This window comes from Carassius gibelio, chromosome A21 (genome assembly GCF_023724105.1).
Source record: "Carassius gibelio isolate Cgi1373 ecotype wild population from Czech Republic chromosome A21, carGib1.2-hapl.c, whole genome shotgun sequence".
Lineage (NCBI taxonomy): Eukaryota > Metazoa > Chordata > Actinopteri > Cypriniformes > Cyprinidae > Carassius > Carassius gibelio.
Window position 1 is genome coordinate 8,902,915 of NC_068391.1, and position 15,668 is coordinate 8,918,582.

Genomic DNA, 15,668 nt, shown 5'->3' on the forward strand with positions numbered 1-15,668 from the left:
TTAGAAGGGCAGTAAGGCACAACCAACAGATGGCAATTTAAAAAAAAAATTTTTTATGACAGACAGCATCTTCGTACACCATTGTTATCTGTATATACTACTTGCCAGTGATCAACCTGTCTTCTCCCATAGTGTTAACTTTTGGTGAAGTCTCAAGCTCCTAAGCGTTCTTGAGTCCTGCCTCAGGATGTTTGAGACATAGAGACTGTAGCTGTCAGTGCTCAAAAGACTGTCTTATTCACACACCCACATTTCTCTGTTGTGCTCCTTATTTATTTATTTTTTGATGCAGCCTACTGTGGTATTTGCTGAGGATTGATTTTAACTTCTGACTGGGGTGGAGATGATAACCATCAGTATGGTGTTGAGAGGAGAAGCAAACCGTCTTCTCCATCTTCTCCTAGCACACTTCCTCTGAGCACTTCCACCTGCCAGCCCCTCAGTGGGTATGACGATAAGCTTCTTAATATTTTCTATTATCTCTACCAACAATGCCAGAGATATTATTGTCTCTAGAGACCCAGTTCCTTTGCGGGGCTTGTTTAGTAACATTTTAGGATTCACAGATTTTTTTTCCCACCAACACAAAGCTAACCAATATCCCATTACTGACCAGAATTGATCATATCTCATAAATGGCTTTGGAACAGGAGGAGCGGTTCAGAGGTAGAAATTGCAACATTACAGAGTCCTGTAAAAGGCTGCTGTGTATTGATCTTATCCCAGCTGGTGAGCTCATTAATCATGCAAACAGGAAGTTGTATATCATTTTCACCCTTCCCCTTGTTGCTTCCCTGTGAGCAGACTCTGGATTAGTGGCAATCTGTTGTTAAACTGAGCTCAGAATAGAGCTGGGCACTAGAAAATTCTCTGTTATGTCGGCTAGTTATATTCTATATATTTATATCTCTGTTTTAATAAATTTAACAGACAACAATAGAAAAAGGAAGATAAAAGAAAATGAAATATTAAATGGATTGGTTTAGTAATAATTTAATAAAAACAGAATGTTTAAGCAATAATTAATTGGTGAGTAATGAAACATTACAGCTCAAGCTGCGGTTATTAAAGCACTTATTTTTTGTTAACAAGAATATGATGGTGGGTTTTATCAATGGGGCATGACTACTAAAGTGAGATGATTTGTAGGTTAAATAGTATTTACTTTGATAATTATTTATTTACAACCCTGTGTGCATTTTCTATCAAATTTAAATGATAATTATTCTGTGCAGTTCCAGATTTTGTTGGATCCTGTACAATAATGTTTAGTAGAAATTTGTAGTGATCTGTTAGTCAGTCAAATACGTCAGCAGATCAGCACTCCTGAATGCTCCTATTATAATCAGTGAAGCTCAGAATAAATTGAATAAGTAATGATTAACACTGCAACTAGAATGACTTTGTAAAAAGCAACTTTTAAATCAATGGGAGAAGATCTATATTACATTTTACCTTTTTTGTTGCTTAATCTGAATATGTATATTTGTTGATTGATTGTGCAGCCCCGAGTTCCCACTTATGCCTCATGTGATTGTAACCGTGGATATTTTCTTGACCCAAACAAAGTTAAATGGAACTTTCTGGATCAGGAACTAGAAAGTTTGTCCCATCACCATCTGTATGATTATAAATATGGAAATCCAATATGATTTTCATCTCCGCTGTCATTTTGGTGTGTGTCAGTAGGCAAATGTTCCCTGGTTTTTGTGCAGGGCCAGCTGCTGGCATAGGGAAAAGATGCTATTGCTAACTTTTGTGTCAGACACAGACAGGTTATTTATGTATATGAATAAGGATTCTGGAAAATATTTTTGTATTTTTTGTCAAGATTATGACAAAATTTTATCCATATTCCCATATTCCATTTAGTTGTGATTTATTAATTACGATTATCACAATTTACACTGAATGATGTTTTGAATTAGGTATGCTCATTTCGGTTAATTTTCCCAACTGACAACCGTTACTTGTTTTCCGAGCATTAATCGTTAACTGATAATATTAGAATAATAAATTAATATTAAATAAAAATAGAATGGATGAGTGTCTGTGACCCATGAAAATATTTTTTATGGGTTTATTTTAACAAGCAAACAGCAGCACAAAGAACAACAAAGCAATAACAGAACCTGGATTCAGACATTGTCAAATTATCACGCACCGGCAGCGCTTCTGAGAACAGAGAAAAACAGAATAAAGTAACAAATAAAAATAATAAAATAAATAGGCCTACACTAAATATTTTTCAATTAAATAATTAACATTAAGATGACAAAACGAAACATAAAAATAAATAGATTTATTAGCAAACATTCTTATTAGAGCTGTAGCTATCAAATATTTTAGTAATCGAGTATTCTACCAAAAATTCTATCGATTAATCGAGTAATCGGATACAATTTGTTTTTGCTTAATTAAAGTGCAATATTAATTATGCAAGAGAAAATAAAACTCCTGGGTCTCTTAAAATGAACAACTAAGTTTCCTTTTTTAGAAAAAAATATTTGTATTTTTTAAATGCCTAGAATGCAATGCATACATCAAAAATAAACATTTAATTATTACCCATAATTGTGGCATACGTAATTGTGATTTAGAAATTAGATTAATTGTGCAGCCCTCATTTTTATTCTATTTTATTTATCGATTGATTTTGTTGAATTACAGGCTGCATATAATAAAAGTATATCTTTTATTTTGTGCATAGGTGTACAGAGTGTCTACAGATTCAATTATAATAATAAACTATATTGTACTTTGCAGGTGATTGCATGTGATCACTGTGATTTCTACTTACAGTTACCCCACTGTGTTCCTCAGCAGCCTCGATTCAAAAGGGTCATCATGGATGCTAGTGCCTTGATTCATTTTCTCTACCAGAAAGACCATGTAGCCTTTTGTTAATTGTACAGCATTTTGTGAAGAATTAATAATGATTTATTTTTCCAAACATACTTTTGTTTGTAAAAGGGAATCATGTGACCAATATTGATGAAACAGACCTGCAAAAGCAATTTCCTGGGTGCTAGAAGAAGATATTGTAACAGTCGGTATGATTATGGAGAGGGTGTTTCCATTAAGAAAGAGAGAAGTTGAGAAATGTGGCAGTGATTAGGCTGGCTGGTAATGAAACTAATCAGCTGTGAAGGGACTACAGCTGAAACAATTGAGAAACCTGCAGGATGTGTCTTGGATGGAAACAACAATAAAAAACAAAACAAAAGAGCTGGTGAAGATCTAATGTATGCATGTATGGTGAAACAGAGCATTCAAAATAAAACTGACCCTTCCTCCATGATCATTTGGTCTTGAGGAGGGGGTTTTCCAGGGACAAAAAAACACAAATTATTAGGCAGACTAGCCCCTGTGGACTTCCTCAGGCCTGTGGTCGTCCGGCTTTTCTCTGCACTCAGGGAGAAGAGCTAGGGTTGTATAACCTCTCCTCCCTCCTCTCATCTAGACAACAAGAAACATCTTGAAGAGGAACAGAGAGTTCAGAGCACACCCATCCCCACCCCTGAGGAGCTCCAAGATGAAAAATGCTCTGAAAAACTGGACACCATTGTGTCTGGAGGCCACTCTCTCTGCCTTCTCTTTTTGGTTGAATCTGTCATTACAACTTTGTTTGTTGCCAAGGGATTTACTCTTTTAGCTCATGCCTACATCTTTCTGCCACAGTCTCTCTTTGTCTTCCAGGCAGTAGTATCATGTTGGCAGTTCTTAATGCAAGGACAGATGTTTAAAAAGGACTTTGGAAGCATTCAGTGATTTTTGCTCCGTATTATGATCTTTAAAGCTTAACACATTGGCTCACAAACTTTACACACTCCATACTTCCACTTAAAAAAAAAGTCTCTCTCTCTCTCTCTCTCTCTCTCTCTCTCTCTCTTTTTATGTATAACCCATTTTCTTTATGACTCTAGATTTATTTTTAACAGTTTAGATTTGTTTAAAAGTGTCTTAGTAGTCAGATCAGATCAAAAAAGATTGTAATTGATCATTCACCAGCTCGGTGCATTGAATTGTGGATTATCCTGTACAATGTTTTGGCAAATCTAGAGTCATAGAGAAAATGGGTGTCCTGAGCACAACAATTATACTTTAGAAATCACCATACTGAACACATCCACTATCAGTTTCACATATGAAACTTTGACAAATTTAAACATTGTCCTTGAGGCTTTTTTTTTTTCATGGCATTTTTAGTTTTTGTTGATGCAAAGTACACTTTCCTGCAGGTGCAACAGCTTAAAATAGTTTTCTGAGAGTGAGACGTGCACTTCTGGTTTTAGAGTGTGAGACTGGTGTTTCCATCTTCAGTCATGTTTTGCCATCTTGTCCTTTTTACTGGGGAGATTTCACTGGAGGCTCTCTGGGTTAGACATTCATTATTCAGAAACTGCAGCAGTTTGGTGCCATCATTTTATGACAAAATTCTAAAGGTTTTGTTTTGGACAGAAAGCGCTCATCAGGGAGGCTGGAGATTTAGACTTGGTGTATTTCTCCAAGCGAGAACAAAAGCATTTTATTTCCCTTCTTTTATTAGTGCTGTATAGCACCCAGTGGAGTGTATTCCTGGTGAGTTTCTCCTGTACTATGTTTCGTCCTTGGCAGTACACACCAATCTTTTTCCCATAAAGATTCTCTGTGCCGAGGAAGATCTGTTTTCATTTCGTAGGATTAGGTTGTCTTTGCAGTGATTCTCAATCCCCTATTATGTTACACCAACTCCTATCTTTATATGGATAATTTTCAGCTCTTGTTGTCCAAAGGAAGATTTGACACCCACATAAAAAATGAAAATAACAGGATAAGTATCTTGTCTTCCTACAAGGATAGGGTGCAGTTAGACTGCAGACAGATTTTACTAAATTACAGTTGAGATGTTCGATTTGTGTGCTTTTATGTCTTCGTACAATGGAGATCTGGTTCCCCACAGTAAGCAGAAGAGAGAATAAAAGTGTTTATTACGTTTGAAATCTGAGAATTTATCTTACAAAAACGCATGGATTCGCTACAGGGGGCATTTATTCACCCCCTGGAGTTGTGTGAGGGACGTTTTATTACAGATTCCCGCACTTTATTTCACATCTTCTGAATTGATGACAACAAACACCCGCTTACCCCATTGAAAGGCTTGGAAGAGCAAGGACAATTTTTTTAAATACTTCGACTGGATTATTTCGAAAGAGGAAAGTCACATAAACCTAGGATACTTCAAGGGTGAGCAGAAGATGATGAATTTACTTTCTCGGGTGATCTAACCCTGTAAATGGAAAGGAATTTCGATCAGGTAACTGGAATGCAAATTGTGGAAATGCTGAATGAAAATGCTGCCTCTGATTTGCTTGTAACAGCTCCATTTGTGTGTCCTCCTGTGCATGCTGTTTTTAGAAAATATAGTAGGCTATGTTAAGCAAAATGGAGCATTTGAGTTGGTCCTTTTAGCATTTGTTCCTTTATTTGCTTCATGGCACCCGAGCTTTCGTCCATATTTATTGTCAAAATGAGACAAACCAGTTTTAAGCTCTTTAACATATTCTTAATCAGTCAAATCAGCCAAAGCTCCTTTGCTAAAGAAACTAATACAAATTTCTGAATTCTAAACTTAATTGTATAATTCTGTTGAGCAGATAAACATTTGTGTTTGTACATGATTGTCCTTGTCCTTCAGTCTGGTTTCATTTCACCACTCTGGTCAGATTTCACAGTGTCATCTTTACTCTTCTCTTCTGTGACCTTGGCAGCAGAGCGTTGCTGGATTCAGAAATAGCATTTAGCCTGACCAATACTTCCAGACGGACTCCCGAGATGATGAACTGCGGAGCCTGGGCACATTCATCTTTCTGTAGACCTCACCCAGGCCTGCTGCTGCATGGCATTACAAACAGACACACACGGCTAAACCAGCAAACGTCACCCTTATGCTGTATAGCTCTGCTCATTCTGAACATTTTTGCAGCGCTCTCTTGATGATTTGCCACGGTGTAATCATTCACTTTCATACAATACCCTCTGGGGTTTCTTTCTGTGAGGCTCAAAATTACAGTCTAAAATAATATATATATTTTTTTTAACTAACCTGATTATTTTTTATCACTACTTTAATGGAATATGAGTTTATTTATAATCAGGGTTTCTCTCATTTTGTCTGCCATCTTGGATATAATTCTTCTCTGAGCAGTATCTGTGTTTAAAATGCTGCTTTGATAGGCAGCTCCAGCAGTACATAAAAATCATATCCATCATAGCTCAGGGAGTCATCAGCAGTGGCATAATGAGATGGTTTCCCTTTATTCAAACACTTTTCCTACATTTGTATGCACATGATTGTGCACATGGAAATGAGGATTCGACATTCTCCAACACTGATGTCACTTTGTGGCACTGCTTCACAGGGACGTCTGCCATATCTCACTGATGTGTGATATGTTTGTTTAAATGTCAAGCACAAATGTCATGATGAGGTGGAACTATTGACCGTTTCATACTGCTGCTGTTTCCATGCAAAGGTCAAATTTAGGCCCTGATTTAACCCAAACATCCCGTTTGAGCCTGAAACAGAGTGTGTTGATTAAAGTTTGCTGCTTAAATTAGTCTGTAATCATCATCATTTAGCATCACCTGTGCTTAACTCCAGAGAAAAAAAAGGAAAAACATCCATATTCAAATCCCTCCTCACCTGGTCTAATGAAATTAATTTGGCCTGTGATGCATATCTCTCTAGTGAGGCCTCCTATTAAGTGTTAATTTGCCTACTGTGTACATGCCCTTATTAATGGCTAGAATGAGTCTAGTGCCTAGGCTAGAATTATTTTGTGTAGGCAGACATGCATTGTCATTTACTTTTAGTAATTAGACACGGCAAGGTCAGGCTGAACCTGTAAGGTTTCCACAGATTTGGTAGAAAATGTGCAAAATTCCTATTTTGAAATATAATAATGTGTTAAACTAGAGTACTAGACTTTAATTGATGGCTGAAAGCATAATCAGTTTAACCAAATTATTTCATAAACAAACTTGCAAGAACTTTTGGGAATTGGGGCATTCTAATTCTGCAGAGCTTTCTGGGCTTCACATTACTGCCGAAGTCTTAATTTGTGTGATCTGGAAGAGTGGGAACATCAGTTCTTTCACAGAGCTGAATGGCGAGAATTTGAAAGCATACAACTTATTCAAAGAATTAGCTGAGAAAATTTGTGCTGGGCATCACAATGCACATTAATGAAGTCCTTATTAGAAAGAAAACAACTTTGTTTGTGCTAGTAGCTTTAATAGCTTAATGTGAAAGTTTTTGTTTTAGATGTTGTCCTTGTTATCTTTGTTGAATGAAGCTTAAAGTATTTGCAGGATTTTTTTCTGTTTCTGTGTGCTGCTTAACACCAAGTTTAGCCAAGTTAATTAAGTAAAGGTCATTTGTTACACTTCAGTGGAAATGAAGGAAAACAATGGTGGGAAAAATATATATCTTTCAGTACAGTTTTAACCTTGAAAAGCCTAATTAAAACAATTGTCCACAGGGCTATTTTGAGAAAACAATCTGAAACATTACGACCTATAAAAACAGAAGATGAAAACACAAATATGTTCACATTCTGTTTTTCATTTCATAGCCTTTGGAGAATGGTAATGAAGAGATTAAAATTAATGTCTCCACAAAAAGTTTGATATGAAGGTGGTAGGGTTGGGCTGATAGACGATGCCTTCGTCCATTGCCAATGTTTTGCCTCCAAGTTTTCTTATTCGTTTTGCTAATAAACTCTACTTATTTATTTGGGTATATATTAAAGTTAGACTATACATGTTTACTTGTTTCCATTTTTGTATACCTATTTAAACTTTATGTAAGTTATTTGTTAATTTATATTAGGCATAGCCTGGCCTATAGCATGGTGTTTGACGTTGTATTTCCTTGTTGCATTCAATCAATTGACTGTGAGTTGCCGCTAATTCAAAGCATTTTTCTAATTCATTGAATAAACATGAGCACTGCTTGTTTCAAATTCAAAATGCAGTGCGGGTGTTTTTATATAAATGTATCTTTTTTGAAGGGACCCCATTGTCTTCTGAAAAGTTTTGATGTCATTTTCATTTAATATTTCCTATAATGCCTGATAAAGAGCGCAGTGCTACTTTGATTACAGCTGTTACCAGGGAAATCACTATTTCTGATGCAGTGTGTAGCAGAGCAGAAGCCACTGTGCAGCGATCGGTTTGGCGCGAAGTCTATTTTTACTGCACTGCTGTATCATGCTGAATTAAAGCCATACTGCATTGTTCTTGTTCAAAATAGACACTAATAAACACGAAAAATAACAAATTACACCATGTTTCCCAATCACCATATTAGGGCTGCACAATTAATCGAATTTCTAATCGCGATCACGATTACAGAAGCCACGATTACGTAATCGTCCAAAGCCGCGATTACACAAAAAAAATAAATAAAAAATCTGCGCGCTTAAGAGGCGTTTAGATCATGTCAGGTTGTGAGTGGCGAATCACCACTTTTAATAATAGTCTGTAGGCGTGTCATTATCAACGACCAGATTATCCACTGATACGTCTCATGTCATGTTAATTTCATCATGTCTGCTGATAGAGCAACATCCGATTCCGACAATGCTTGCAATTGCCGACGATGCTTGCAAACGTCCTATTTTCCGCAAGATCATACCGGGGATGCGATTGCTCAAGGATTGAAAGAGATGCTGGGTGCCTGGGATTTAAAGGAGGAGCAACAAGTCTGTGTCACAACAGACAACGCAGCAAATATAGTGAACGCTATTGCTATCAATAAGTGGAGCAGACTTCAATGTTTTGGACACAGGCTGCACCTAGCAATTGGTGAGTAGTAGCCTTCTATTAATATTCATTTAGCTAAAAATTGACACACAATTCCATATTTATTTCATTGCAATATCATATGTACTTGGCTAATAATATGTAGACCAGGTTTTTTTTTTTATTCATTCCTGGATTATAATGCATTCAGTGATTGAACAGTTTAGCATGCAACAACTTCAGTGTTTTATATATATTTTTATATATATAGGCTATTGTTATAGTTCACTTATCTATATTTATAACATTATATTAATACAGTATATATATATATATATATATATATATATATATATATATATATATATATATATATATATATATATATATATATACTGTATTAATATAATGTTATAAATATAGATAAGTGAACTATATAAACTGTAACTATAATGTGTTTACAACTATACTAATATAAATTGTACTGTTACTGTAATTTTGAAATTGTGTCTGTTTAATTGTAATTAAAATGTATAGCATTATTAGTAAACTGTTTGGGCCCTATTTTAACGATCTGAAACGCAAGTGTCAAAGCGCGAAGCGCAAGTAACTTTGTGGGCGGGTCTCGGCGCTGTTGCTATTTTCCCGGCGGGATAAATGGCTCTTGCGCCCGGCGCAAATCTAAAATGGGTTGGTCTGAAGTAGCTTCATTATTCATAGGTGTGGTTTGGGCGTAACGTGAAATAAACCAATCAGAGCGTCATCCAACATTCCCTTTAAAAGCAGGTGCACAAGTTCCATTATGGATTGCTATTATTATGGCGTATTTACCAGGCGCACGCCAGGAGCGGTTCACAGCCGAGGAGACTGATGTTCTTGTAAGAGCAGTGAAAGACAGAGAAGTTGTGTTGTATGGTGATAGGAGAATAATTAGGCTGAATAATTTGTGAGCTAGTTTTATGCCTATTTTTTTCACATCTTCGTGGCACACCACAATGATTTCCGTCATCTCATGTGTTAATATTTTTTTAGTGTAACAATTTATGATTTGCAAAAATAACTGTTGCATCTGTGTAGATTACATGAGCAAAGTGTATGCGCGTTGTGCACGCTATACATTATGGTCAAGCATGCGCCCTTAAAATAGCATAATGAACAACGCGCAACGCGCCACTGACTTTAGACTAGGTTTTTTCTGGTCAGTGGCGCAATTGTTTAATGGAACAACAAAATAGCACCAGGGATCGTTTGCGCCGGAACACGCCTCCTTTTTTGCGCTGGACCGCCCAGGGAGCGCAAGTTCATTCACTAGTTTAGCGACGTGCTTCTGTGGAGGGAAAAGCGCGCTTTGCGCGGGTGCAAAATAGGAATGACACATGCGTCGGTGTACAAAGTCAATTGCGCTGGGTGCAAGATAGGGCCCTTTGTGTGTGTGTGTGTGTGTGTTTAGAACATTCTTTGAAAGATGGACGGATTGACCGTGCACTAAATGTCTGCAAAAAGGTGGTAGGGTGCTTCTCCTATAGCTGGAGACGAAGGAGGGAGTTGTCCGAGGCCCAGAAAGAGCTCAAGTTACCTCAACACAAGCTCAAGACTAAGTGTCCGACAAGATGGGGCTCAAAACAAGCAATGATCGCCAGGGTATTGGAACAACAGAGTGCCATTTCTTTTGTTCTCTCTGCGGACAGAAAAGCCAGACACCTTGTCCCCACATGGCAGGATGTAGAGGTCCTTGAGGCGGTCAACAACTCCCTTTCTCCACTTGCTGAATTCACGGATGCTCTTTCAGGAGAGCAATATGTAAGTGTGTCATATGTGAAGCCTGTTCTTCATTTGTTCAACAATAAAATCTTGGCAGAGAAAGAGGGAGAAACAGAACTGTCAAAATGCATCAAGAAAAAGATCCTGGACTACCTGAATAATAAGTATGATGATCCACTGACTCAAGAATTGCTTGACATGGCTTCTGCAATTGATCCCAGATTCAAGCTCAAGTATGTCAATGAGAACAGAGTTGAAGCTGTCAAGACTCGTTTTAGAGCTGAGATGGCATCAATATCTACTACAGTCAAGGTAATTATCATAGGTTGTGTGTGCCCTGTATATTTTGTTTGGGCCATTCTCAGTATTCATTTAAAATTACTAAATAGTCCTTACTATACTAGTACATGACATAATATTTTATGAGTTAAACAAAATTTTTGCCTTTGTTTAATTAAAAGCCTCAACCATCGGTGACTGTTAGAGAGGAAGCAGATGACCAAAATGCTCCAGCACTAAAGAAGACCAAAAAAACACTGGGCAGCTTCTTTAAAGTAGATGAGGACCAGAGGCCAGCATCGCCATCTCTCAATCTCCAAGACATGGCCATTACTGCAGAGCTACAGTCTTATTTTCTATCTGCTGCTGTTGATAGTGAGGAGGATCCTTTGGTCTGGTGGAAGGAACATGCAAAACAATTCCCAGCACTATCCAAGTTGGCACAAAAGTATTTGTGCATTCCTGCCACAAGCTCTCCCTCGGAAAGAGTATTCAACACTGGAGGAAACATTGTGAATTGTTTGCGTGCATCCCTAAAGCCTGAAAGTGTGGACAGGCTTGTGTTCCTAGCCAAAAATCTTTAAAAGTCTAACTTGATGTCGTTCATTCCTGAAACCTTGAAGTGTTTTTATGTCTTGTGTTTTAGGCCAAAATACTTCATATGGCAAACTCAGTTTTTTTCTTTCTACAGGTTATCTTGAGTTGTTCTATTGTTTTAATTTTAGTTTTAGTATAATACCATGCATACTATTGCATATTTGCACTTTTTTTTTTATTTAAAGAAACCAAACCAATGTAGAAAAGCAATAGAAGTTTTTCAGGAAGAGTGTTTTCAGCTTGGTTTTTTAATTTTTATATACAAATATGGCATGAAGTTGCTTTAAACATGGTATAAAGCTACTTAAAACATCAATCAATGTAAATTGTAATAATCGTAATTAATAATCGCAATTACAATTTCAAAGGAATAATCGACAATTATGATTTTTGTCATAATCGTGCAGCCCTACACCATATGACATTCGGCGCTGTGAAAAAAAATAAGCTTAATAAATGCACGAAAACGAATCATTGCCAGGATTTTTAGTCAAAATATCAAAGGCTTGTTTAAATGATTAAAACTATAGTTTATATGTATATTCTTATGTTAAGCTTACTTTTATCATGCTAACGTGTGTGTGGGACAGAGGAGAACACAACCGCATCACAGCAGAGTATGCTGCCCATAATCATAAATCAAAAAGCACATGAGACAGTTGTCGGAAAACACCTGAAAAATGTTACCTAAAAAAACGTTACTCTTCTGTATTTTTGAAGTGCAAAAGCTGCAGTTCAGCTGAGCGTGACAAACTTTGCCTGTGTGGAAGCTTAATGGGCGTGTGCTGCTCCAACTCTGAATACGCACAGCTTCTGCCACTGCCTCCGCTCTGCTTGAGACCCCAGTGCGAAACCGGCACAAGGTGCGAATTCTAGTCCACATTTTGCTCACTTAAAAGGCACTGCACAAAGGTGACCGGACAAAAAAAACAAAAAAGACGGCACAAGCTTGAACATTTTAGCGACTGCCCTACGTACAACATTACATACCGTAGAACCTTAATGACGATACTACCATTTAAGAAAATACATTGGCACTGCCAGTATTATTAGGAGCCTTAATATCACAATACTACCATATTTCCGGCAAAACGTGCAACCCAAGTCTCCAATATTTGCATATACATCTATCTTATTTCAATTCAGTTTAAGTTTATATGTATAGCGCTTTTTACGATACAAATCATTGCAAAGCAACTTTACAGAAAATTAAGTTTCTACAATATTTAGTAGTAGCTTATCAGTGGTGACTGTCAGTTTATGTGCATATGACAGAAATTTTCTGAAAAATGAATACAAGACGTAGTCAACCAGATGATGAACACTATTACCAGCAATTATTATATGATGCAATCACACTTGTAGCAATATTTGGTAGCTCTGTATGTCAGGTGTTCTGGATCCAGACTGAAGCTTGTGTAAATCCTAGTCAACAGAGAAACAAATAGAGACATAATAAGAGTAGCTGCTGTTCCAACCAAGTAAAATTAATTAGTTTGACCCAAGCTAAAGAATAATAATTGGCATTTCATCAGATACAACTGCAGTCACAAATTATGAGATGCATTATTTGAATGCTTTGCTAAAGAAATGTGTTTTTAATCTAGATTTAAACAGAGAGAACCCAGAACATTATCAGGAAGTCTATTTCAGAGTTTGGGAGCCAAATGTGAAAAAGCTCTACCTCTTTAGTGGACCTTTAGTGTTTTGTGACCTTAGCGAGCGTGATGGATTGTAGCATGGTATAAGGCTAGTTAGGTACACAGGAGCTAAACTACTTAGGGCCTTATAGGTGAGTAATGATATTTTGTAACTAATATCATGCCCAACAAACAACCCTCAGGTTTAACCTAAGTCTTATCATTGAGGTGCTGGGAAAAAAAATAGAAGTGAGAGTATAATAACATTTTCCCATGTCAATATGCGTCTTGTTCTTCATGTAGGTAGAGAAGTGAGACTTTTTACCTCAAAAAAGAATTATTGAAATAAAAGAAGTAACTAGAGAAGGTTTGGCTTTTATCATATCAGTTAGATTCAATTATGGTTACAAGTTCTGATTATACTTTAAAGTGTATTTGGATTTAAATAAACGGAATAATTTTTACGTCATCCTTCACAAAAGAACTCTGATTAGCTAGTGTTTTGACACACACACACACACACACACACACGCACGCACAAAATTCTGTTTGCACTTGCACAAGGGATTGAGGTTTTCATTTGGTGAGTATTAAACCCATCTGTTAAGCTATGTATCCCTCAGGAAGCATCAGTGCTTTGTCTTGTTCATTGTGTTGTGTGTTTTCCAGTCATTAAAAACCATGTTAAGCAGCAAAGAGCCTTATTAGATTAGTGCTGGAGGCACACATGAAAACACGCATTAAAACAGCCTTCGTACATCCAGTGAAGCCAGAGTAGGCGGACTCTTTTACTCTCCATCATCACCATCCACATCTATTTTAAAACCTTGTTACATGTGCATAAGTCCTAGGAGAATTGCAAGTCATATTATTAAAGTGCAAGGTTAAGTCACATTCTTGTAAACCTAGTAACCCTTAAGGATCTTTCACTTGATTTGTGTCAGCGCACACAGGTACTGAATTTTGTTTTTAAAACTGGGGGGAATTCCGTCCTTACTTGGGTCACCGTTTTTTTTTATTTTGTTTTTTTTATTATAATTTTTTTTTTACTTTACACAAAATAAACCATAATCTGCTCCAAACTGACAAACGAACTGTTTAAACTAATATATGTCACTTAATGTTTCATTATTTTGAGTTGCTTTCACTTTTGTGCCTTTTGGTTGGTTATCTAGCATTGACTGATTGCCTCTAGACAGAGGATTGTGAAATGTTAGGAGGCTGATCATACAATAATTATGGTGAGGAATTAATGGGGAACTCTCAGTATGGCAGATAAGTTGTTCAGAATCAGGTTCTAAAAAAATATATAATACATTTTTTACGAGTAGATGATGATTCAGCACAAAGCACTGACTCCTTATTTAGATAGAACTCTCTATGTCTCTGTGTTGTGTAACTTAATACTTTTTCTAAGATATCAGACAATAAATTTTTGCTCAGACAGAGCGCTCACAAAAGTTTGATGTAACTGGTATGTATAGGCTGGGACATCTTGTGTTGCATGATTTCACTTCTTCCTTTCCAAGACAACAACTTATGTAAAGTCTGGTTTTGCTTTGTGAAACAGTCTCTACCCTACAAAAATCAGAAGTCTCCACATTTCTTAAATCTTGCCTAACAAGCCAGACTCTCGTTCCTGCCTTAAAACACATTAAGAAAAGCCTAACTGTGCTTCACAGACTTATAAATGTTCTGAAGCCGTGGAATTGAGGAAGGGCATATAACAAGAGTAAAGGTGGCTCTTCTCCTGCCTCTCTTAACTGTTTCTCTCATTATGAGATGAATCATCTGCCGCAGACTGTCACGTTGGCCTGGATCTCCAACTTTTATATTAGCTTCTATATTCTATTTAGCACAATTAATTATGGATCCCTGCAATCCCTGGGTTTTGCGGAACTGACTGTGCTTTCCTCTCTCTCTCTCCGGCTAAGACATTTAATGGATACAGAAAGCCTTGCACCAGGTCCTGTTAATGGTTCAGCACTCCTAATTTAAGTCTAAAAATACTCAGAGATACGGAGAGAAGGAAATTGGTGGAGGAAGGCAGGGCGTAGAGCAGTGGACAGCAGGACTCTGGTTCAAGGCAGTTGTAGGGAAGAACTAACAGCTGAGCCCGATAAAAGACTTGAGTCCACTGGGAGGGAAGGAAGTGCACTGATTTGTGTCTACATTCTGCATGAAATACAGGATTTTAAAAGGTTTATGTGTCAATAATACAGCAAAGTAGGGATGTGCACATCGATGCTGCAGTATCGATATATCGATACTCAGAAGCTACTATTGTGGTATCGATATTTTCTGCAAAGTATCAATACTTAATTATATTAATAATTTCTGTATAACTTTTTTTGTCCCTTTTTTTTCTTGACAATAAATGCATTTATTAATATGCAAAACCGCCGTATATTTGTTTATTAGAGGAATAACAGGTTTACTGGAATATGTTAGATCGCGACGATGCCATCAAGCCTATAGTTTTCATTTATGTGGCTTTATTCTAGTTTGCCGGTTGGTCACGGATTTCCACAAATTCAATAACATTTATGCATTCTTTCTTCCCTAAATCTTCATAGTCTAAGCCTCTAATTTTGCATGTTTGTT

The 15,668-nt window shown here is 36.9% G+C and overlaps 2 protein-coding genes across 7 annotated transcripts in view; both read left to right on the forward strand.

Annotated features, from left to right (window-relative positions):
- LOC127941786 (guanine nucleotide exchange factor VAV2) overlaps nt 1-15,668 on the forward strand; it is a 151,677-nt gene that overhangs the window by 5,721 nt on the left and 130,288 nt on the right. The gene's annotated exons all lie outside the window — the stretch shown is intronic.
- LOC127941795 (E3 SUMO-protein ligase ZBED1-like) lies at nt 10,237-14,049 on the forward strand. The gene is made up of 2 exons (XM_052537213.1): nt 10,237-10,860; nt 11,010-14,049. The coding sequence occupies exons 1-2, from the start codon at nt 10,417-10,419 to the stop codon at nt 11,409-11,411; spliced, it is 846 nt and encodes a 281-aa protein (XP_052393173.1). The 5' UTR covers nt 10,237-10,416; the 3' UTR covers nt 11,412-14,049.